We start from the raw sequence: 25,454 nt of genomic DNA, 5'->3' as shown, positions 1-25,454 counted from the left end.
CACCACAACAGCGTCACCGGTGAGCACCGTTACTGAATGCCGACCATTACTGAATGCCGACCGTGGGCTGGGCCCTGCGCTAAATCTCTAGTGCATCACTTAATCTTCACCTGACCCGTGAAAGAGAGGATGGTAGTTATGGCTTGTGGGTTGGGAGTGACGGAAACCCACCCGCAATGAATTTACCCAAGAGGACGGTGTATTGGCTCATGGGAGGGGAAAGGACAGGGGCGGAACTGGCCTGGAGTTAGGTCAGGCTCAGCTGGCATCACAGGCTGGCGCCCTGGATGAATCACCGTGGCCATGGGGTTGGGACAGCACTGGCCAGGTGGGCTGGAGCCTGCTTCATGGCTGGGTGGTATTACTGAGCGGCTGTCCCTTCAAGATCACAAGGAATGAGTGGTAGGTGAGGAGCAGTCCACCAAACTGACTATGCCACCCTGTCTTCCTTCAGCTGGAAAGGGTGGGAGATGGGGGCGACAGGGTTCTGCATCTACGACAAAGAATGCTGAGAGTCAACTCTGCTCGGGTGGAAGGTCTATTTACAGGTCATCTTCATTCACTCAGGAGTTAAAAGTACTGATTGCTTCTTCTGTCATAAGGAAGCAGAAACATGTTTTCTGGGAAAGGTCGGGGCTGGTCTTTCCTCCTGCCTGGTTAAAACAGATCTGCTGGCTGCTGTGGAGGTTTCTGGGAAGGTAATTGTTAGTTTGAGCTTTCCGTTAACGGAGACTGGAGTGCAGTTATTATTGAGAATATTCCAGACCATATATTCTGACAGCACACAGAAAAGAAAAATTAAAAGTTTCTGAGAAGACTGGGCAGAAAACAGCCTTATAATTCCACCTGTTTTCACCCTCACTACATATTATTAGCAATGCCCAATAAATCCCATTCATTAATTGGCACAGTAGACAGTGGGAGTTATTGGTTATTTTGAGATTCCCGGTTGCTCATAAACAATGTGGGCATCTCTGAAGAGGTCTGCATTCATGAAGCTAACAAATACATATATATATTTTTATCATTCTGGGAGGAATGAGTAGTTTGGTCTTTCAGGAGAAGGACCTGAGTGTATACGAGGATCCCAAAGGTTGAAAAAGGCAGTCTGCATCTGTTAATACATTACGGGACCCAACGTCCCTAAATAGTACAAGAGGAAAGAGTGTTACTATGATCTTCACATGCCTGTTTCTTTGTTCTGTACAATGATGCAAGAATTACATTTTCATGAGATTTTTCTATTTCAGATAGGAAAGCAGGAGAATAAAAAGAGAGAAAAGAGAAATGAAAACTTCAATGCTATATTGAACACTATATAGCACCACGAACACTATATTGATTAACAGGGCTTCTCCTTTTAACTTTTTCAATGAATAAGAGATGTATAAATGTCTGGATCTGGCCTTCCTGATCTTCAGAACTGTCAAGCATTGCCTGTTTTTGGCTATGAAAACTGGTAACATTTTAAGCCTCCGGTGTTTACAGATCTGAAGGTGCCTCTGGATTCAAATCAAACCAAAATTGGCTCTGGAGCTGTGGCTGCCTGATAAAGACGTGACTGAACCTTTCTGGGACTGGAAGTTTTGCAAGGAAATTGGGAAGAATTCCTGAAGTATTGATATCTTTTGCCAATGAGTCATTTCACAGCTGCCCATGGGTCTGGTGTTGGTTAGTAGGTTAGAGCTGATGCCTACTTTTTGGCCAATGTGCTTCGTTAACCTGCTAGAACCAATATTATTTAGAGGAGCTGGCTAATATTTATGTAACCAAGCAGGACCCTATGGGGCCTTCCCAGGACAGACCCCCTGACACACCCCCATGTCCTTCACCTGCCTCTTCTTTGTAGAAAAGCTTTAGTCTCCCAGGCCCCCCGCCTGAGTCTCAAAAGGCTGGCTCAGGAGTTAATGATTACGAAATGTGAAGATATAGAAACTAACAATACTTGTTGGTCTGGGAAACTGGTAACAATTGAGACTATAAATCAGCCCCAGAGTCACTGAACTCCCAGGTCCCTGAAAGATACAGATAAAGGCCTGACACACATTCCTAAGTTATTTTTACAGGAAGCAGACCTCCACCAGAAAACTGCTGACCACAAGCACAGAGACCTCAGACCGGGTGAAAGCAGAACAGGGGTGACGCTTGAAGCTTCATCTTGATGCCAACCCATCCAAGAATTGTGTATGAGCTGATCATGCACCCTGCAGTCCCCTCCTTCACACTGCCTTCAAAATCTTTATCTCCTAACCGGCAAGTTGGAGATGGTCTTAGGACATTAGTCCACCATCTTCCCAGGTTGCTGGCCCCTGAATAAAGAGACTTTTCATTTCCTGCCAACACTTGTCTCCTGAGTATTGGCCTTTTGAGCGGCAAGCAGCTGAACTTGAGCTGGGTACCAGCCCTGTCCAGTTACACTGATTGTGAATGAAAACAGCAGAACATACTTCCTTAGACGTATGGATGTATATCAGATGTCATGACTGAGTATTTCCTATCTTTACCTAGCAGTTTTGTTGTTGTTTTTACCTAAAAGTTGTTTTATTTAGGGGGTGGGATATGGAGAGGAGGTGAATTCCTTGTACTTGGGTTTGAATTTTCTACTAAATGTGAATTTTCCCATTAGGCAAATGTTGGCTAAGAGGCTCCCAATAAAACTAAGTATAATATGTTTAAATTGCTTACAACGGTGTCTGGCACATGGTAGTGCTATCTAGGTGTTACACAGCATTATTATTATTGCTATTACTGCTTCTTCCCCTCTATGAGGCAGACAAAACCAGCTCCTTCAGCTCCCCACTTACTGAGCTAAAAGAAGGATGGGAAGAGGACTTGGATGGTTTGCACTCGATCAAGTGAGATACTAAGGGACCTCCTTCTTTTATTTCAGCCTCAAATCTCATTTCCCTCTAGGCCCTGAGTAAATAGCAATTCACGTCAGACCTAAGCTGGCAGAAAGGCCCAGGAGCTTTCTGAAGAAAGACTATGACAGAAGGGGGGCAGCTCTGTGGCCCTCTCCCTGGGGACCTTATTCCAAGGACCTCCAGTCACCTGCTTCATTGGGTTTTGCTTCCCCCCATTTAGTTTTTAAGGGAACACTAAAACAGTGGAAAAGGTTCGACTTTCATCCTCACAAGAAAATCAGGAGAGTATCAGCAATTTAGCAGAGTTTTGCTGCACCAAGTTTTTAAAATACAGAAGGCTCGCCTACTGTATAGAAGCATCACCTTTCTGAGAATATAATGCAGCTATTTTCCACTACAGAAACGATTCCTTCCCAAGCATCAGAGCTTTTGATGCTTCAGATGCAATCTGAGCGATTTATTTGATTTTTTTTTTGCTATCCCAGTAAATCATCTATATAGTGCTTGATTCACAAAATCCTGGTTTTTTTTTTTTTTTTAAGATGCACAAAATATACCATAAGCATATCGACTCTTGCATGCTGTGTTCTTGCCAGATAGCCACCAAAAGGTTTATAGATTTCCCCCATTATAAACTAACTGATATTCTGTAACAGCTTTAATCTTCTTAGCAGTTCTCTCCTTTGGAGTCTGAAGGGAGAAGCATTCAGGATGTTATATGAAAGGAGAAGAGAATCAAGAAACCTGTGGATTTTCTTAGTGGTAAGACACCCTAGAGACTGGGCTGATACATAGGAAGTGTGATTCTTAAGGTTACGGAACCCGTCATGGGGAAGATGGATCCCTCCCATCAAATGGGGTGACTCACCAGGAGGAGACTCCTCTAAGGGCAGGTAAGCACTTTAGGACACCCCCCATCGATCTCTCAGAGCCTCAGTTTTGTCATCTGTAAGATGGAACTGTTTCCCCTGCCTTCACAGTTCCAAAGAAGGAACAATATTTCATTTCTGGGGTGGCCAGGAGAGGGGACACAGGGCAGGCCAAAGTATGAATGCTCATGCTGCCCACACGGCCTGCTAATTTATGCTTTCCCTGCTGTGGTGAACTCACCGGTACAGGCTCTGCCCTGCCAGGGAGGCCCACAGCTCCTTGCTGCTCAGCCTGTTCCTGCGTCAGTCAGTCCAGGAGCAAAGTGGTAGGGACAGATCCGTGTTGTGCTCTCTGGATCAGCCCCTCCAACAATACACCTAATATTCTGGAGTCATGTGAATCCTGTCTCTATCTCACAATTGACTCAGAGGAGGAGAGATGTGATAGTCATTTTATAATGACAAGGGGGAAGTGACTGTAGAAAACTTAGTGGAAGAGACCTGGATACAAAGTTAAATATAACTCGATGTCCACTACACAAAGCGTAACGTAAAGGGTCTAAATGTAGATTCACATTATGGATTATTGTCCAGCTAGTAAATAACAGATGAGTTAGCACTACACCTACTGACCTGAGGGATGTCTGTGATACATTAACAGGGAAAAAAAAGAAGAGCAATATATACAGTATGATCCCATTAAAAGGGGAGAAAAAAACATGTAAAGATTAGGGGCAAAAGTTCTGGAATCAGAATGCATGGTTTTGAATCAAAGTTCTGCCTCGTTGTTCTAAGTAGACTGGCCATTTACTTAACCCCTCTGTATCTCAGTTTCCTCATCTGTAAAATGGGGATAAAATATTACCTTTATTAAGTAGAAAAAGGAGGTTTGAGATCATTGAGTCCAGTGGTTTTCATACTGGGAATGACAGAAGCTACAACAGTGCTGAGGTGACGAATGGGTAAATGCACTGAGCACGAATGCTCAGGAAGTATTAGCTCTTGTTACTACACGTTAGTGTTATGAGGCAGAGTGGTCTAGAAGGATACACACCAGACTGTTGACATGAGTTACTTCAGTTGGCCTGCAACTAGAGGGGGATTGGGAGGGTATGAAAGAGAAAATGGAAATGAACAGACACTGGGAACCAAAGAACATGTTCAGATGGCAGATTAGATGCTCAACAGCAAATGTCACAGGGAAGTGCAAATCCAAACAACAATGAGAAACCACTACACACCTATTTCAAGGGCAAAGATCCAAAACGCTGACAACACCAAATGCTGACAAGGATGTGGCACAACAGGAACTCTCATTCATTGCTGGTGGGAATGCACAATGGCATAGTCACTTTGGAAGACAGTTTAGCAGTTTCTTGCACAAGTAAACATACTCTTATCATATGATCCAGCAACTGCCACCTTCCTTGGTATTTACCTAAGTGAGCTGAAGACTTACGTCCACACAAAAACCTGTACGTTGATGTTTAGAGCAGCTTTATTCATAATTGCCCAAACTTGGAAGCTACCAGGATGCCCTTCAGTAGGTGAGTGGATAAATAAATGGTGGTGCATTCAGACAATGGAATAGTATTCAGCACTAAAAAGAAATGAGCTACAAGTTATAAAAAGACATGGTGGAACATTAAATGCATATTACTAAGCGAAAGAAGCTGATCTGAAAAGACTGCATGCTGTCTGATTCCAATTTTATTAGACATTCTAGAAAAGGCAAAACTACTGAGACAGTAAAAAGGTTAGTGGGTGCCAGGGGTTAGGAGGGAGGGAGAGATGCATAGGCAGAGCACAGAGGATTCTTAGGCCAGTAAACTACTCCATATGATGCTATAATGGTAGACACATATCATTATACATTTGTCCAAACCCACAGAATATATAACACCAAGAGTGCACCTTAATATAAACTATGGATTTTGGGCGATAATGATGGGTTGCTGTAGGTTCATCCATTGTAACAAATGTACCCCTCTGATGCAGGTGCAGGACACTGATGAGGGAGTGGGTGTGGGGGGATATGTGCAGGGGGTGGAGGGGTGGATGGGAACTCTCTGTGCTTTCAGCTTAATTTTGCTGTGAACCTGAAACTGCTCTAAAAAATAAGGCCTATTAAAAAAAAAAAACACACTGGGAAAGGGGAGAACCCTAAATGTTAACAGTAATTGCCTCCAGGTGATGAGGTTATGGATGGCTCTTTCTGCGCTTTCCACATTTCCGTCTTGACTCCTAGCCTGTGCTCATGACGGTCCCTCTGCCTGGAACATTCTTCTCCCTTCCCTACCCCAAGAAGTATCTGCTTATCCTTAGGATCGAGTTCAGCTGCAATTTTTTCTGGGAAGTCTTCCCTGATCTTCTCCGTGCTTGACAGCACCTGGACCTCCACCAAGGGGCACATACTCCATGGTCTTATGATTGCCCCTTACCTTGTATGTCTGCCCTGCTGGATGTGAGCCTTAGAAGAGAAGTCTATTTTATTCCCGTTGTAGCCCCAGCACCTGCTGCAGCGACGGGCACAGAGTCATTTCATAAATATGAATGAAATCAGGACAAATGTAGAGAAAAACAAAATCAGCAGCACAAAACTCAAGGTGAAGAGAACCCAAACAATATGGTGAAAGTGGGGAATGGCCATCCCAACAGTTGTGGTGGTCCTGGAAGCAAACTAAGGCTTCGAGAGAGATGACAAGAAACGAGGAATAGATGCTGATGGGCTCGTGTCAAGAGTGGTACGTTGCAATGCAAATCAGGCCAGGGCAAACGGATCTTCTTGACGTGTCTCCAGGACTGGCATGGTGTGACAGTGCAGGTCAGAGTTAATAAGCCCATCATAGAAGGAAGAGCTGGGACCTTGGTCTCAATGGTGAGAGCCTCTACCATGTGTACTAATGGGCCCTGCAATGTCCATACTCCCTCCAGCACCAATCACTGCCAACAATCTGTTGATAGCTCCACAAACGCTTGCTTGCTTAAGAACCTCCTTTCAGGGAACCCTTCCATGTGTATGTTTTTGTTTGTTTGCTGATGGGGAGCTGCGTTGGGGGAAATGATGTCAGTGAGATCACATCATAGCCTTTCGTTTCTGCACCTCATCATTCCAGGTGGCCCACAGCTCATCCAAAGACAATAATCCCATCCAGGTCTACATATCCTATTATTTTTGGAAAACCAATATTGTTTGGAAATGGGGAGGGGAAGGAGAATAGAAAGAAACGAATGAACAAAGACCCCTCTTGATTTTCCTAATAAAGATCTCCTATCTGGGCAGTGTAATCTGGAGGCAGGTCTGCCATCCTACACGCTCACCTTTCTCCCACTAGTGCAAAAACACCTCCATGTCCTCCTCATCCTCAAGCCAAGCCCCCACATTTGAAGAGCTTTTGGAGGCCCCTGGAAAACTCCGCAGTGCTCTATTTGCAAGCAGGGCCAGGATTATTCCGGGGCCAACGTTTGCCTTCACTCTAGTCCCCAGTGCTGCCTGCACAAAGCTCTGGATCTAATTTCAAGAATTCATCTGCTCCAATTTTGTCTCCTACCCGAGGTCTCGACCCTCAGCCAAATTAAAATTCGTTGCCCTGAGGATCCTAGAAGAGGCTCATTTCAGAGCAAAATGGCTTCTTCCAGGCAGCGCCAATCAAGCCTGTAGTTAGCATCTATGAATTTCAACTCTGAGAACTGCCTCTGCTCACGTGGCCCAGAGGAATCCGTCTTTCACGGTGGCCCATATTTGCCGTACTCGAGACAGGCCTCTCTAGAATTCTGAAGTTGTTTCTCTCAAATCTCATTTTTAAAACAATCACGGCTAAGTTTTTCTTCCAAAGCTGCCTTGAGAATTTCTTCTTGAAACAAGAAGAATGATTGCTTTTCTGAAGAACGCAGGTTGCAAAATCTGACCGCTAATGTGCAGGCAGGACTGAGGGGCAAGAGGTAAGAGTTCTCCTCTGCATTCCATGCCCGATTCACTGAGAAAAAAGGGCAACAGCCAGGGGCCTCAGTTCTCATTCCTGTCTGTGAAATGGGACAGTATTCATTCTCTTCTCTATCTTATTAGGGTTTGGGGACGGTATTGCATTGGGTTAATGTTTTTGCTCTCTGGAGAAACAGATGTTACTTGGTGAATGTCATTCTTATATAATTTACCTTTTCTTTCTCAAGACTGTTACAGTCTTTTTTTACTGGGGGAGGGGGAATCACGTTATTTTCATCACTGAGTACAACACTGAGGAAATTGGGATATTGGAGCATAAACCATTGTGGTCCAGGATTGGTTGTGTTTGATAATGAGCTCTCTTAAGCAAGAAGTTTGCTCTTTAGTACAATGGAAAATGATGTATTGAGAAGCATCCTGGGGGGTAGAAAACAGTAATGTGCTTCTGCAGATGTTTCACATTAATAGCTAAGACGAGGGGACAGGCTGTACTGGGAGCGCAGAGAGGGGATTCTTGTCTCTTCTCTGCAACCAGCTGGCCATGTGCTCTTAGTTAAGCTTGTCCACTGCTCCAGGACTCAGGTTTCCCATCTGTACAATGAGTAGGCTGTTACATCTGCAATTTTCACACATTTTTAAGCAGTGGAGTTCCTCTTAGTGAACAATTTTCCAGAAACCAAATATAGACCATGCCAGGAGAGGTATGTGAACCCCACCTGCACCTGTGAGGTTCTTCACAGCCCTCACAGTGCTCCCTGACGCATTCCTGGGACCCCTACTGCTCAGAGGCACATGTTCAAAGCCAGTAGCCTTGGATGACCTTGAAACTCTTTTCTAACCCAACAAGTAGAGCTGCTGTTTCTAATCTGGATGATGCCGGGTTCACTCTCCCTCTGGAGGACTAATGCCTTGTGATGCTCAGAGATGGGTCCTGCCAAGTGTTATGGGTCTGCCCCATGCTTCAGAAAACAGGCGACAGGGACCTGAACCTGAAACCCAAAGACGTGGGCCAGCGCCGGTCACCAAAGGAACCTCTGTGTCTTCCACAGCCACATCTATCTCGCTGACTGAAGACGACCCTGTTGCGAGTGATGGTTTTCCCCGTGTGTGGATATAGCTGTAGCTGCCATATATTTTCCCTTCTTCTCTGCCCCCCCTCATTCATTCATTCACTAATTCACAAACATTTATTAACCACAAATGGTCTAATGAGGAAGCCTGATAATGAACAGGTCAGCAAACAGCCCTGTGACCCTACGTGGAGAAGGGAGCACAGCGGCAGGGGCGGGGGACCGAAGTGAAGATGAAGAGGAGCCCGCCGCTTCCAGGATGTCCTGGCCGAGGGAAGAACACGAGAAGACCCCAAGGCCGGATGGAGCCTGGCGTGCTCCAGAACAGAAGGCCCTGCGGCGGCTGGTACACGAAGAAGGGGAGCAAAGTGCAGAGGGCAATCCGCACGGCTGCGGCTCTCAAGAACCTGCGGGAAGGCTCGGGCGCTCACCCCGAGCAGCAGGGGCTGTGTCTGCGCAGCACGGTAAACGGACGTCAGTTAATGACTTGAGCAATGTGCTCATTTATATTCATTTTCACCACCTGGCTGAGAGCCCATGGCCTGGGGGTGGCGGGCCGAAACTGGGGGAAGGATGAGGTTGGGAGAGGAGGAGGGGTAAAGGACGAAAGGCAGGAAAGGCAATGGTAGAGCAGGGGTCTGGGGCTCTGAGTCCACGGGTCTGGGTGTTCTGCTCACTGGCTGTGTGAGTCTGGGCCAGTCACCTGACCCCAACTCCTTGTCGGAGACGCAGAGACCCCAGGGCCTCCCTCAGAGGCTGTCGTCAAGAATAAATGAGATAACGTATGGGCCTGGCACATAGAAATGGTCCCCGGAATGGTGAATGGATGGGGAGACAGTTTAGGCGGAAGGTGGGGCAATAGCACATTTTTTTAGTGCTTTACAATTTGCAAAGCCCTTTCACCCACGGAAAGAGGGAGACCATACCTCCATGTCTGTACATTTATCCCTGACACCCCCTCCAACAAACTAGCCGTAAATAATGTTAATAGGAATAATGATAATACCAAGCTTAAATGTTTATTTCTAATGTTCACTTTGTGCATTGTACTGTCCTAACTATTTGACATGTATTAACCCACTTAATAGTCATATTAAGAGGTAGATTCCCTTTTACAGATGAGGGAACTGAAGCACAGAGAGATTAAGTGACTGGGTCAAGGTCACAGAGCTAATAAGTGACAGGGCCAGGATCAAAGAGGTAACTATTGCTAAAGAATGGTGCTACAGACACAAGGAGACACACCCACAGGTGACTTCACAGACCTCACTTCAGGGACACAAATAAATCTCATATAATGGATGCTATTGTAACCATGGCGGAAGTACTAAGGGAACAGAGGAAACGAGCTCTGATCATTTAGTTGTCAAACATGTATTAAGCACCTACTATATGCCTAAGGAGTTGAGGATATGTAGTGAACAAGACTGATGGGGTGGTCCCAGCTCTCAGAATGAGGAATCTGGTAGAGGAAACATACGACAGGCCAATGTTTACACACACAATGCTCACGTTACACTTATTTATATTTTAATACTGATGTGATAAGAGCAAAGAAGGAAAAGTAAAGGGTCCCATGACAATGAGTGTATGTCAAGAGTTAGGGGAGAGGGCTTCCCTGGTGGTGCAGTGGTTAAGAATCCGCCTGCCAATGCAGGGGACACGGGTTCGAGCCCTGTTCCAGGAAGGTCCCACATGCCGCGGAGCAACTAAGCCCGTGCGCCACAACTACTGAGCCTGCGCTCTACAGCCTGCGAGCCACAGTTACTGAAGCCCGGGCACCCAGAGCCTGTGCTCCATAACAAGAGAAGCCACTGCAATGAGAAGCCCACACACTGCAACGAAGAGTAGCCTCCGCTCACTGCAACTAGAGAAAACCTGCGCGCAGCAACGAAGACCCAATGCAGCCAAAAATAAATAAATAAAATAATTAAAAAAAAAAAGAGTTACGGGGAGAATTAGAGACGGTAGGAACTGAGTTCAAAATGTGTGTGTATGTATGTGTGTGTACACACACCCCCCGCCGCGTAAGTGGGGTGTAGTACTAAAACGGGGCAGCAAGCAGCTCAGCTTCGATTATTCTGGAGTGTACTCAGATTCCCTCTCTTCACTACTTATTAGTGCCTCTACAAGAAAGTGAGAGAGGAAAGGGCTTCTCTGGATTTTCCTGCAAGTGGTGAAAGCTCTGATACAAAGAATAAGCTCTAGACCATTGGCTGGAGGGCAAATTCTTCTTGGATTTCATTTGTGGCTCCACCTCTGTGTCTCTTAAACCCATGGGTAAGGCCCATAGCGAAGAGGCTCTGCAGTGTGGTCTAGTGGTTAAGATCATGTGCGTGGGGTCAGACAGATGTGACTTGGTCACCACATCACCATCTAAGAGCTGTGTGACCAAGACCAAGTCACTTAACCTCTCTGAGCCTCAGTTTCTGCATCTGTAAAGTGGTATGGCAGATACTGTAGGTGGGCTGTCCTGATACCTTCTCTAATCCACTTCTTTTCCTATTTCTACTAAAGAGGCCAAAAATCAGAACACTCACGTTCCCAGCCACCCTTGCAGATATGGACGCCCAAATGTCAGAGTTCTGGCCAAAAGTCTCTGGGGAGACTTTCCTGAATAAGAAGGCAAGGTCTTCCAAGGAAGAGGCTTTGTTCTCTTTGCCCTTCCTCCTTCTTCCTGCCTGGAAGGTAGGATTCCCAGAGGTACAGCAGCCATTTTGTAACCATGAGGATGAGGAAGTGGGAAAAGAGAAGAAGTCTGGTTCTCCAATGATAGACTCGAGCAGCTGTACCAATCCTGGATCTCATTATCAAATGAATGAATAAATGAATAAACCCCTTACTTGTTTGAGCTATTATTTAAAGTTCTCTATTATTTGCAGTTTGATGCACTTCTACATTGATACAAATGGGATAAAAACAGAACCTATTTCATGGGTTGTTGTGAGGACTAAGTAAGATAACTTGTGTTCAGTGCCAGGTTCATGGCCTCAAGTATCAGTACATGGTGGCCCACATGCTGGCGCTGCTGAAGATGGGAAAACCTACCACCCCTTTAGCAAGTCACTGAACGGAGTATGGAGGGTGGTAAGCTGGGTGAAATGGGCCCTACCTCGGTCACTGAAGTCATCCACCAGGACAATCTCGGCAATCAGCTCCGGGGGCGAGCGGTTCAGCACGCTGTGAACGGTGCGGAGGAGGGAGGACCAGCCCTCGTTGTGGAAGGGGATGATGATGCTGGTGTTGGGGAGCGTCTCCAGGTAGCGTTTGCTGTTGCAGCTGGAGGGAGACACAGGGGGACAGGGAGAGGACAGGTTCAGCTCTCATGCTACCAGGAGAACTCATGCACGTGGTTCAGTTAACTGCAATTCCTACTTCCTCTCCAGGCTTCAGGAAATGAGTGAAAGCTGGGGACATCACGGTCACTTCACAACTTTCTTCTACTTGGCATCCCAAAGTCCTGCCTCTAATCCCTGCACACAGAGTGCACAGGGATATACACACACACACATGACCCCCCCACCCAGCTTTGTACATGAGCAGTTACAGAACAACAACCCCCAACAGTGACAGAGCAGCACCGGGGTTTGGTGCTTTACATGCACTAACTTGTTTATGCCTCAATTGTGATAGGAACATGGTTGTCCATCCTCATGATTCCATGTAGAAGATAGCCCTTCGGTAACACTCTTGTCTCCCTCCCCACCCCTTGCACATTCCTCGCTATGGAGGAGAAACCATGTGTCCTTAAACCTGGAAGAATAAACTGGGCTTCACTGGCTTGGCCCCTCTTCTCTCCCTCCCTGGGCTATGTGGGCAGAGGGCACATTTTCTCCTTTGCTTTCCACCAGCCCCATGGTAAGCTTGGGGGCAGAAGGCCCTGTTCCTGTGGGCCTTTAATATCATGGTAATACCCCAGAGAATTAACATAGTTACTTAGTATCAGCAAATATTTAGTTGGTGTTCAAACTTCCCTGATGTTTTTGTGTCTTGTTTGTTTAAATCTGCATCAAGACAAGGCCCACATTACTGCTTTTAGCTGATGCATCTCCTAGGTCTCTTTTCCCCTTACCATTTGTTTAAGAAACTGGGTCATTTGTTCTATAGTTGATGTGGTGTCTGCGTTGATGTGGTGTCTCTCAACATGTTCCTCTGTTTGCCCCACTTTGCCTCCTGTAAACTGGTAGTTAGATCTAGAGGCTTGACCTAATTCAATGAGGTATTCTGGCAACCTCTTCATAGGTGCTGGCGTGAGCATTCCTTGGGAAACACATAATGTCCAGTTGTCTTTCCTTTTGTGATGTTGGTGGCCAAAGATGATTTGCATCTATATCCTTTATTTCATCAGGGGTTTGCAAAATGGTGATTTCTAATTCTATCATTCTTTCTTTACTAGCTGGAATACTTCCATGGAGAAAAACTTTACCATGTCAACTATTTGGCTACACTGAAGTATAGGAAAGATAGGCTAGGTTCTTGATTCTTAATTTACCGATTTTCAGAAGGACCTGGTTCCCTAGCATCCTCCAAAGATGGCCAATTATTTGTTTTCATTATGAACTCATAAATTTTAACATAATTAATATGTTTCAATTCAACGCTAGTATTATTCTTCTTGGTTTCCAAATAAGCCTTTTTTTTTTTTTTTTTTTTTTTTTGGTGGTACGCGGGCCTCTCACTGTTGTGGCCTCTCCCACTGCGGAGCACAGGCTCCGGACGCGCAGGCTCAGCAGCCATGGCTCACGGGCCCAGCCGCTCCGCGGCATGTGGGATCTTCCCGGACCAGGGCACGAACCCGTGTCCCGTGCATCGGCAGGCGGACTCTCAACCACTGCGCCACCAGGGAAGCCCCAAATAAGCCTATTTTTAGCCCAAGGCGGTCTTCTCAAGTTGGCTCCTAGTCCTTTGCACATGGTCAGAGTACTGACAGCTTCTTTGTTTTCTGACAAAAGGTATCAAAAGACTCTCTAGGCTCAACTTGTATGTTTCCTGCTCTAACCTGGAATCAACCATTCTGCCAAGGAACGCTGGCTCTTTAATATTATCAATATAACCATTTAGATGCTGCAATATGGGCACTAAGTGCATTCATTACTATTATGTTGGTTATGGCTTCTATGCCATTACAGTGGTCAGCAATACAAATATATTTTAATAGATATGAGTTTATGCTAAAATTTCATATATATACAATTTCATAAACATAAAATTACAGAGTTTTACTAAACCTTAATTTTATATTGTATCTCTTTTTTATTGAGATATAATTCACATATCATAAAATTCACCCTTGTAAAGTGTGTAACTCAGTCATTTTTAATATATCCACAAAGTTGTACAACCATCACCACTATCTAATTCCAGAACATTTTCATCACCCCCCAAAAGAAACTTTATATCTATTAGCAGTCACTACCCATTATCCATTGCCCCCAGTCCCTACCCATTATCCACTGCCCCCAGTCCCTGGAAATCACTAATTTGTTTTCTGTTCCCATGGATTTTCCTATCCTAGACATTTTATACAAATGGAATCATATAACATGTGGCCTTTGTGTCTGGGTTCTTTCACTTAAGCATAATATTTTCAAGGTTCATTCATGTTGTAGCATGCATCAGTACCTCATCCCTTTTCATGGCTGAATAATATTCCACTGTACAAATACAACACATTTTATTTATTCATTCATCAACTGATGGACATTTGGGTTGTTTCTACCTTTTGGCTATTATGAATAATGCTGCTGTGAAAATTCATGTACAAGTTTTGGGGTAGACATATGTTTTCAATTCTCTTGGGTATATATCAAGGAGTAGAATTGCAGGCCATAAAGTAACTCCATGTTTAACTTTTTTTTTTTTTTTTACGGTACGCAGGCCTCTCACTGTTGTGGCCTCTCCTGTTGCGGAGCAAAGGCTCCGGATGCGCAGGCTCAGCGGCCATGGCTCATGGGCCTAGCCGCTCCGCGGCATGTGGGATCTTCCCGGACCGGGGCACAAACCCGTGTCCCCTGCATCGGCAGGCGGACTCTCAACCACTGCACCACCAGGGAAGCCCCCATGTTTAACTTTTTAAGGAACTGCCAACTGTTTCCAAAGTGACAGCACCATTTAACATTCCCACCAACTATGTATGAGGGTTCCAATATCTCCACATGCTCACCAACTCTTGTTATTGTCCATCTTTTTGATTATAGCCATTCTAGTGGGTGTGAAGTGGTATCTTATTACAGTTTGGTTTGCATATTCCTAATGATGAATGATGTTGAGCTTATTTTCATGTGCTTATAGGCTATTTGTATATCTTCCTTGGAGAAATGACTAGTAAATATGTATTTCATTTTCATATTGTTCCTTGCTGGTGTACAGAGATATAATAGATTTTTTATATTGAGACTGTGTCTTGCAACCTTGCTGAACTTATTAGTTCTAATAACATTTTTTTGGTGTGGATTCCTTAGGATTTTCTATACACAAGACAGTGTCATCTGCAAATAGAGATAGTTTTACTTCTTTCTTTTGAATCTAGATGCCGTTTATTTCTTCTTCTTGTCTAACTGTCTAGAAACTCCAGTATAATGTTGAATAAAAGTGGCAAGAGCAGACATCCTTGTTTTGCTCCTGACCTTAGAAGGGAAAGCTATCAATCTTTCACCATTAAATATAATGCTAATGTGCGTTTTTCATCAATGCTCTTCATCAGGTTGAGGGAACTCCCTTCTATTCTCAGTTTGTTGAATGTTTTTATCATGAAGAAGTGTTGGATCTTGTCAAATGCTTTTTCTGCATCTACTGATATAATCATATGGGTTTTGTTCTTTATCCTATTAACATAATGTATTACATTGATTGATTTTCATATATTGAACCAACCTTGCATTCCTGGGATAAATCCTATTTGGTCATGGTGTATAATCCTCCTTATATGTTGCTGAATTTGGTTTGCTAGTATTTTGCTGAGGATTTTTGCAGCTATATTCATAAGGGATATTGGCCTGTAGTTTTCTCTTCTTGTTAGGTTTTTGTCTGGTTTTACATATTCTAACTCTTTTGCTAAAAATCTAGGTTCTTAACATTAACAGTTGCTTGTTTTTTTCCTATAATATATAACAGTTTCAGAAAAGCAATACTAATATTATTTCTAACAATATGATTACAGAAAATTTAAGATTCCTTTTGTTCTTCATTTCTTTCCATCTTTGGGGTATACTTCAACAGAGATATTAGGGATTTTCCCAGGGCCCAGAAAAGGGGAGCTGAGGACCAGGCAGGCCAAGAGGGAATAACAAAACTGACTACCTTGGGACTTCCCTGGTGACGCAGTGGTTAAGAATCTGCCTGCCAATGCAAGGGACACAGGTTCAAGCCCTGGTCTGAGAAGATCCCACATGTGCAGAGCAACTAAGCCCGTGTGCCACAACTGCTAAGCCCACGTGCCACAACTACTGGAGCCCGCGTGCCTAGAGCCTGTGCTCTGCAACAAGAGAAGCCACCACAATGAGAAGCCTGCACAACGCAACTAAGAGTAGCCCCTGCTCGCGGCAACTAGAGAAAGACCGTGCGCAGCAACGAACACCCAATACAGCCAAAAATAATATATAAAATTAAATATTTAAAAATATATAATATATGTGATAAAATCATTAGAGGAATGTTAATTGCAGAATCTCGATGGTGGGAATCTCGATGAGTGTTGTGTGTGCAATTCATTCAAGTTTTCTTTGACAATTTTCAGAAAGAAATGCTGGGAGGAAAAAAACGGTCAGGGTCCACGGTCTCCTTAGCTTTAAATTCTACCTCTGCTAGCGGCACCAAGGGAAACTGGGGCGTGGGACAGGGCAGGAATGAACCCATGGTGTCTGGCTGTGAGCCCAGTTACAGCTGCACGGACAGGGTGCCCCTAATTCTGGCAGTCCAGTATTGATGGGCAGACAGGTCAGTCTCTCTCTTTCCCCTTCTTTCACGTCCCCTCTTGCTCCTGCATCTGGCTGGGCTGCTTTTATCCAGGCCCCACCTCCGGGCCCTCCTCCGTCCCTTCCCCCACCTCTCTAACCCCTTTGATCATTTCAGCCAGTCTTCTGGGGGAGCCTTTCCAACTTCATTATGTCGACCTTCACAAATGAACGAAAGCACCTCTTCTCAAAAATCCCTTTCCCTTAATTTGGCTGCGTCCTCTGTGGCCAAGAAAGACAGGTAATATCTCGTTTTCTACAAGAGTTCCTGCCTTCCATCCAATTTTGCAGGAGGCTCACTCGTTGCGGCAGGGTTGGAGAGGGGGTTAGCTGTAATAAATTGCCTGGAGTCCATGGGGTGAAATACAACAGCACTATTACGGCGCAGAGAGCCCTGGCTCTCTTGAACCCCAGAGCTGGGGCCCACAGCCTGCCGCTAGATAAACAAACACCATCATGTACTAAGGGAAGCAGACGATGCGACAACAGACTAAATTCACTTCTAGATTAACCCAATCCTGGATTTAAAAATTATTCAGAACTTAAATAAAAGGCTCAGCCTTGATCATGTGCTTCTGGGGAGGCGAGGAGGGTCTACTCTTTTTCTCCCTCCTCTAACCATCCACTCATTTATTTACTAAATAAACACAAAATGGCACTTCGACTTTTGCCACAGGCACTAGTCATTAGTTTGGTCCCAGCTTAGGCTACTGGTTCAAATAAAAAATTGCGTGCCATGCTGAAATGAATCTCTCCAGTATCCAGCAGGAAACTTGGCTCCACAGACTCGCCCACAGGCCACCTCCCTGTTGGGAGACCGTGTGAAAAGCCCCATTTCTCCTCCTCCTATTAGGCCTCAGATCGCAGCAGAGGAGGCCTGGGGGTGGCAGGGAGGAAGAGGGAAGGCCGCCACCCACCCCAGTGACACCCCCATCTTAGCTGTCACCTTTAAGACCTGTCTGCATGTTGTGTCTTAAGATCTCAACACTGGACAGCAGAGTATGCTCAGTCCTTGTATGTGTGACAAACATGAAGCATCCCTTTGCCCGATGCCTTCAGAGTGTGGTCTCCGGGACAGGGCAACTGGGGCACTGCTCCCAATGCAAAGAGGCTGGGTTTGGCTACGACCAGACAATAATAACCTCCTCCTTCCCCAGTTCATCGTGCCTGATGGTTTATAGCGCACTCTCCCTTTTTTCTAAGCTGCACCAACCCCTGGGAGGGAGACAAACCTGGGAGTGCTAACCCCATTCTCCACATGAGGAAATGGAGACCCTAGTGGAAAGTGACTTGGATCCAAGCCTCAAATCTAGAGAGTATTTACTTAAAATAATGCTTATAATATTTTTCTTGATGACAAAAGTGATTAATTGCTCCTAGTCCTTTGCACATGGTCAGGAAAGGCTGGAAAACACAGAAAGGCTAAAAGACAACCGCTAATGACTTCAACATCTTGACACCGGAGGCTGACCTCCGTGAAACATTTAGGGTATGTCTTCCTCCAAGCTCTTCTATGAACAAATATTTGTTTCTACAACACGGCACATGGTACACTGACTTGACGGCCTCCCAGTCTCCATGGGTCCCCAGATACAGAGTGGGCTCCAGAGACACTTAGAAGGGGCCTTGCGGGGGCAGGAACGGGCAGAGCAATGCCCTCACAGAAGGTCAAAGCAGGGACACCATGACATTTCCATCACATGACATCAACCTTGGTGCCCCCCTGGCTCAGTATTTCTGGCCCCAGGAGACACCATAAAGGAAGAGGCAACTGTGGTATTTCAAACCTTACGACTATGAGCTGAGTGCAAAACATCCCACCGCTTGCCCAAGCACTTCCCTTGTTATCTGGTTCACAGTCTGATGAGGTCCCAACCTCAACAGGACAAAGTTGAGTTAGATGTTCACGGCGTGAGGACCAAGAGGCACGGTCAGGGGTGCTTCCTGACACACTTTGAAGTGGTGAAAAGAGTAGAAACAGAGTGAATGTTCATCAATGGGGAAAGATTAAATAAATGATGAAAAATTCGAACTACAGAGTACTGATAGCAGTTAAAAAATAAGCTGGAAGATGACCATGATTATAACAGAATATATCTGTTAAGGATTTCTACTATGTTGGGCATAATAAGCACTTTCTAAGCACTTTCTATGCATTAAGTCATTTAATTGTCACAATGCTCTTATGAGGTAGGGACTATCTTACTCCCATTACAATGAGGAGCAAACAAGGCAGAGAGGTCAAATAACTTGCCTTAGGTCAAACAGCTGGTAAGAGCTGGAGCCTGGATGAAACTCACCTGTCCTGTATACATAAATATTTTTATAGAGGTAATGTACTATTAATTATACAAGCAAAAAGAAGAATGAATAGATAAAAAAACAAAAACTGAGGGAACTAGGTAGGAGTCTGAAATCCTGGCTTCTGGTTTCTGCTCTGCCATGCAACATTCCAAGTCCCATCTTCTTGCCGGACCCTGGGTTCCCCTTATGTCGATAAGGGAGCTGGACAAAGGGCAAGTCTGGCGTGCCTGCTCTGTATTCCTTCTCCTTCTTTTGGTAAGAGCATCCTGATTCTCCTTGGGGAATCTCCCAGCCCTCAATTTCACAGGGTTTGGCGGAGGTCCTTGCCTTGCCTTAAGGGTGGGCAAGAGAGCCTGGCTCAGCCAGAGCATCGCAGCTCCACAGCCCCCGTGGTTGGTTCAGGGATGGGCACCTGTAAATCAGAGTAAATCTTGGCTGAGACAGCTGGGAGAGAGGGAAGCTCTTTTCTGCTGAAAATGAACGTGGGAGGATAGAAGTCTGATCTGCCTGGGGCCACCATACAGACTGTTTCCTATCTTAAAATGAAGTTAGCAGAACAGAAAACAGAGCCAAGAGTTGGAGAGAGAGGTTCCTGCTGGCATCACTTAGGGACCTGGATCCAGCTCTGGCAGAAGCCATCGTCTACTCTTGGCCTTTTCAGTTATGTGAGTCAATACATTGTCTTTTCTTCAGTCAGTTTGAGTTAGGTTTCTGTCACTTGTAACTATTAAGGATTTTGCTGATACAACTGGATCATCTCTAAGCCCCATCAGTCACATGAATCTGTTTTGGAACTAAGGATGGCTTTTGAAGGACTGAGGCAGAAACTTCCCAGGTGCTCCCTCTGACCTGAAGGGGGCGGCCTCTCTCATGCTGCAGGAAGAGAACTTTGATCATTCACTGACTAGGAGAAAGTGGCCTGGGCTGAGGGCTGAGGTGGGGGGTGGGAGGCAGTAGGAGGACTCACTGGGGATTGAGCAGCCCCCAGTTGAATATTCCCTAAAGGATTCTGAGCCCTTGGGCGTAAAGATGAATCGAATATACTGGCCCTTAACATGTACCCTCAGGGCTTAATGCTGGAGCACTAGAATAAGAAAGAAAAGAAGTCAAAATCAAAGGGAAGCATTTCAAAAATTTTCTCTCCAAGTCAACCTTGAAAAAGAACAATCCAGTCATTTTGAAGGGAACATAAAAAAAAAAAATTTAATTCCCTAACATGGGACACTATCCACAGACCAAATTGAAATGCAAGTCCAGGGACTTCCCTTGTGGTCTAGTGGATAAGACTCCCTGCTCCAATGCAGGGGGCCCAGGTTCGATCCCTGGTCGGGGGAGCTAAATCCCGCATGCATACTGCAACTAAGAGTTCGCATGCTGCAACTAAGGGTCTGCATGCCACAACTAAATAGCCCGCATGCTGCAACTAAGAGTCTGCATGCCTCAACTAAGGAGCCTGCATGCTGCAACTAAGGAGCCCACATGCCGCAACTAAGACCCAGCGCAGCCAAAATAAATAAATAAGTAAATAGATATTTTTTTAAAAAAGAAGTGCAAATCCATGAACACACCCAATATTGTATGTGCCTAAGGGAGCAAGAGTGCTCTGGGCCTGGGTTCAAATCCCGACTGTGCTACTCTGCAGCTGTGAGACCTGGGGCAGCTTTCCATCCTTTGCTGAGACTCAGTTTCCTCATCCGTGAAGTGGGGATGGTAACACCAGGAGGATGACAGGAGAACTAGGTGAGAATGGACAATTAAAACAGCCACAAGGAGGGAGAAGTAGCTAGCTCCAGCCTTGCAGACAGGTAAATGTGGAGGAGAACTCACAGCAAAGAGAATGTTCCTGATTTCGATCCTCTTGGAATCAGGGATGGCCATCCCAGGAAAGGGCAAGGGGCTTCAGTAAGGGTACTTTCCAAGGTGGAAACTGTGGTAAGGGAAGGGACATGAGCTGAAGAGACCCTCAGATCCGGATTCAAATCTCACCTTTGTCACTTAGAAGTGTGTCACTTGGGGAAGGTCACAGCCTCCCTAAGCCTCAGGTTCCATGTGGGTAAAACGGGGATATAACTCTTTCCTATTAAGGCTGTCCCAAGGAATAAATGACATACCATATGTGAATGTACCTGGTATAGCACCTGGCTCAGACATGTGAGTTTCCACCTCCCCGAGGCCACGGTGTAGGTCATTTTCCAGCAAATGGTTTAAGTTCAAAATTCTGAAATTCTCCCCTCTGTATTTTGTATAAAGGACAATTCCTTATAATACAACATTCTCAGGAAGACTATGTCTTATGGGCTCTGGAGCCCCCAAGAAGCTTAGTGGAAGTTATAAATAGCTCCAGGCTCTGGAACAAAAGGAAGAAACTGGATCTTAGTGGGCAGAGTGTGAAAAACTCCTGCCCTTCACCCTCATCATCCCTACAGATGCAGGTTTGGGCCCTCTCCTGACATACCCGACAGCAAGCCTTTTCTCTACAGCTGAGGCTCAGCTCCCCAGCCCTTCTCTCTCGCTCTGTGGGGGATGAGACAGGCGTGGGTTTCTCTTTAACACAGTCTGGCTGGAACCAGAGGAGCCGGAAAATTAGTGTGACAACATGTGCTGAGGCTGACATCTTTTTGAAGGTCCTTTTCCATTTAGGGGAGGCTTTGCTGCACCCACCTGCTCTTCCCTCCTCTCAACAGGCAGTTAAGAGAATAACAAAGTGTATTAGTATTAATTATGCACCTCTGCACCACCAGTTCATCCCGTTTTGTGCCCCCTAACCTGTACCAGAGACTTCAGGTACGAGCAGTATTTAAAGGATCTTGGTTTGTGCAGTCTTTGCCTCTCCCTTTGAACTCACATTTTGGAAAGCCCTTTGCTCAGATCATATCCAGTTTTAAGACAGGTGTAAAAACCACAACAACAACAGCAAAAATTTTTAAAGCACACAGCAAAATCCAACAGTTTCTTCACATGGCTGTCCCACATGATAAAACTGGTCCTTCTGCAGACGTAACATGCAGTGTTCCACGTGCTCAAACTTTAAACACAGGCTGACAGCAGGAAGGAGGAACTCTGGTTAATCAATACGGTAGGTGAGGTCAAGAGGTCCGGAATTATCAGCATGAAATAACCACCATAAGGACCACACCTCCCATTAGATGCCAGATGCCAGGCCAACAAGGTTAGGAGGAAATGGGCTTTAATATCAAGATTCTTCATGATTCATGACAAGAGGAGAAAAGAAGAAACTAAAATGTAAAGAAACATGTTCAAGGATGTTTTTGCCAGTGTTTCCAGAATGGAAACAACCTGTATGCCTGTCAACACAGCAATGGTTGAATTTATGAGATTCCTGTGTAATATTATACAGCTATTAGAAATGTCTTAGAAAAGTGACCATAATATAAGCAAGAAAAACCTACCTGTAGAATAAAATACATATAGTATGACCACATTTTTGTGGAGGAAAAAAACCCCAAACCAAAAAACCCCAAACCTCTTGCTATGTCTCCATATGTTGCATAAACAAAGGAAAAGTCTACAGAATGCTAAACTGATACCATTCACTACCTGGGCAGATTCAGGGTTGCAGGTGGCTGGCTGGGTGGGGGCACTATTGATTTTGTCCCCCAGAAAGGTGTGGAGAAGGAGGCTTACAATCGGGAGGGAGTTATGTTCTAGTCTATGTCACATTGCTCCTAAGCTGAGCTGCTTCGCTTTTCTTATCATCATTCTGCCCGTGATACCATCTTAATGAAGGGAGAGAATTGATAATTGTCTTTATCTTCCAGTCATTATTCTCTTTTTCCTTAAATCCTTTCGAGGGCAATACCACTTAGAAATCAAACTCATCTCTGTAACCAATTTTACTGAGGGCGATTTATCTGCTCCTGGACAAGCATATGTTACCTTCAGCAGCGGGAGTGAAAGGCAACTCAAGCAGTGCCTGGGCTGTGTCCATTTATCTAGCCAACCCTGCTCGCTACGTCTGGCCCACGAACCTTCATGCACAAAGGATCCAAATGTAAAAATGTCTGCTTCCTTCCCTGTGAGGAATGGGTCTCAGTCTTGTGTGATGCAGCAGAAGGAACACAGACTGGGGTCCAGGTGTGAGTCTCCTTTGTCTTCTACAGGCTGTGTGAACTGGAGCAAAGAACTCAGCTTCCCTGAGGTTTAGTGTATGCATCTGTAAAATGGAGCTAGTAATCCCCGTTAGACACAAACGATTTCAGAGAGGCCAGAATCACAAAAGAGTTGTGACAGAGTTTTTGTAAATGAGAAGATGATGTTGAGACATAAAGGAAAGAAAAACGTCGTCACACCAAACCTCAAAGTGGGAACAAGTGAGCTGAGGCTGTGTAGTGCTACACAACAGCTCATGTGGACGTCGAGTGCTTTTCACCCAGCGTAAATCATATGGGATACATGCCCGTTTGATTTTCAGTTGACAGGCAGCCATTTTTATGTATAAGCCATTTATCTCTGTAATTTCACCAAAAGGCTGAATTCACTGAAATCTGTTTTAAAAATTACAAGAAAAGGAGTCAATTTGAGAAAGTTTATTGGCTGCCATTTCATTTTAAGGCTTATGAGCACCTTTAAATCCCAATATTAGGTCTGATGGATCAATAACTGCTGTCTTAGAAGAAACACTGTTGCTCAGAAGAGAGAAATTTAATTTCGGAGGAGAGCCGATTGAAGTTTCCTGTAGAATCAGTGATGCTAGAAAGAAACCTGGACTTTTTCCTTTCCCAGCTCACAAATCATTCAGGCTACAGCCTCCTTCTGCCCCCTGCCCCTCCCTACACAACTGCCTTGCTAACAACCGGCCAAACTAGGGAGTCTGGATCTCTCTCACCCTGAGGATCTCTGGGGCGCTAATCTTACACTCAAGCACTCCATTACAGAAGTGTCAAGTGAGCTTACTCCACCATTCAAATCAAGATAAAAAGGGTAAGAACTGCTAATACATACTAAATGTATCTTCCAAGCCTGTCACGGTTGTACAGAGGGTCTGACATACCTCCTGGCACTGTGGGGGTGGGGGGTGGGAGATGGGTGGGCACAGACTCCAGCCATTCACTCCCATTGTAGATGTTAGAAGGTGTGCACCGCCCTCACTTTGACCTGAATGTGGCACACAAACTATCATCCTGCACACCACACCACAGACCACAGCTGATCCTGGGTCAGTTTTAGATTTACTGTCTGTTATGCCTCAGACATTTTTTGCTATTCAAGGAAAGTGAGTTAATTAAAACCACAATATAATGTATAATATAATCAAAAAAGGATCCCACCACCATTTCCATTTTTCACAACACAAATGGCATCATTTATTCAACTGCCTACTTGACATCATCATTTGGATGTTTTTAGAACATCTTAACCTTGACTGAAATACAAATCTTGATTTCCCCCAAGCCTGCTCTTCCCAAAGTCTTTGTTTCTGTAATGGCAACCCCATCTCCCCAGTCGCTCTGGCCAAAAACCTTGGCGTTATCCTTGACTCCTTTCTTTTTCTCATATCTATACTGTCTGTAAGTAAATTCTGTAGTCTCCATCTTCAAAGTATATCTAGAATGCGGCCACTGGTAATCTCTACTCCCACCGTGGTCTGAGTCTGTAATATACCCCTAACTCTTCTCCCTGTCTCTACCCTTGGCCACCTCAGTCTATTCTAACATAGCAACCAAAGGGATCCTTCGAAAGTGAAAATCGGGATCATGGCGTTCTCTGCTCAAAACCCTCCAGGGATTCCCATCTTACTCACTTTGGTAAAAGCCAAAGTCCCACCATGACCCTGACACTCCTCCAGCCTTGCTTCTCATCTCTCCTCCTGGCTCACTGGGTACCACAGCCAAGCATGATGGTCTCAGGGCCTTTGTACTTGTTTCCTCTGCCTGCAGGGCTCTTCCCCCAGTTAACTGCCTTGTTAGGCCCCTCACTTCTTCATTTCTCTGTTCACATGTCATCTTATCAGCGAAGCATTCCCTGACCACTGAAATAAAATACACCTTATTCCCATCAATTTTTTTTTTTTTGGCCATGCCCCACGGCATGTGGGATCTTAGTTCCCCAACCAGGGATTGAACCTGCGCCCCCCTAGAGTGGAAGTACGGAGTCTTAATCACTGGACTGCCAGGGAAGCCTCTCCCATCACTTTTTCTACTTCTTACTTTGCTTCTTTCTTTCCCTACATCACTGGAAAATAAATATATTAATTTGTTTGTTTATGACCTCCCCAGCCCAGTAGAATGTAAGCTCTAGGAGGGAAGGAAATTTTGCCCATTTTGTTCATTGCTGTTTTCCCAGGGACTAGCCTACACTAGTAGGCTAGGAAGTAATAAACACACATGGTAGGCACCCAATAAGTATTTGCTTAATTAATGAGTGAATGACTTGCAGAGAAACTTTCAACTGACTAATAGGCTTGAGATCTCTTCAAGGCAGGGACTGACATT

The 25,454-nt window shown here is 45.1% G+C and overlaps 1 protein-coding gene across 2 annotated transcripts in view; it reads right to left on the bottom strand.

Moving 5' to 3' along the window:
• The window catches only part of GALNT10 (polypeptide N-acetylgalactosaminyltransferase 10), a 225,921-nt gene that overhangs the window by 77,133 nt on the left and 123,334 nt on the right, over positions 1–25,454 (bottom strand). For both annotated transcript variants that reach the window (XM_067732357.1, XM_067732358.1), the window contains one exon: positions 11,859–12,025. In XM_067732357.1, coding sequence (XP_067588458.1) covers positions 11,859–12,025 — 167 coding nt within the window. The remainder of the gene's footprint in view (positions 1–11,858; positions 12,026–25,454) is intronic.

This window comes from Pseudorca crassidens, chromosome 3 (assembly GCF_039906515.1).
Source record: "Pseudorca crassidens isolate mPseCra1 chromosome 3, mPseCra1.hap1, whole genome shotgun sequence".
NCBI classification, from domain to species: Eukaryota; Metazoa; Chordata; class Mammalia; order Artiodactyla; family Delphinidae; genus Pseudorca; species Pseudorca crassidens.
This window is presented reverse-complemented; position numbering and strand designations above follow the sequence as displayed.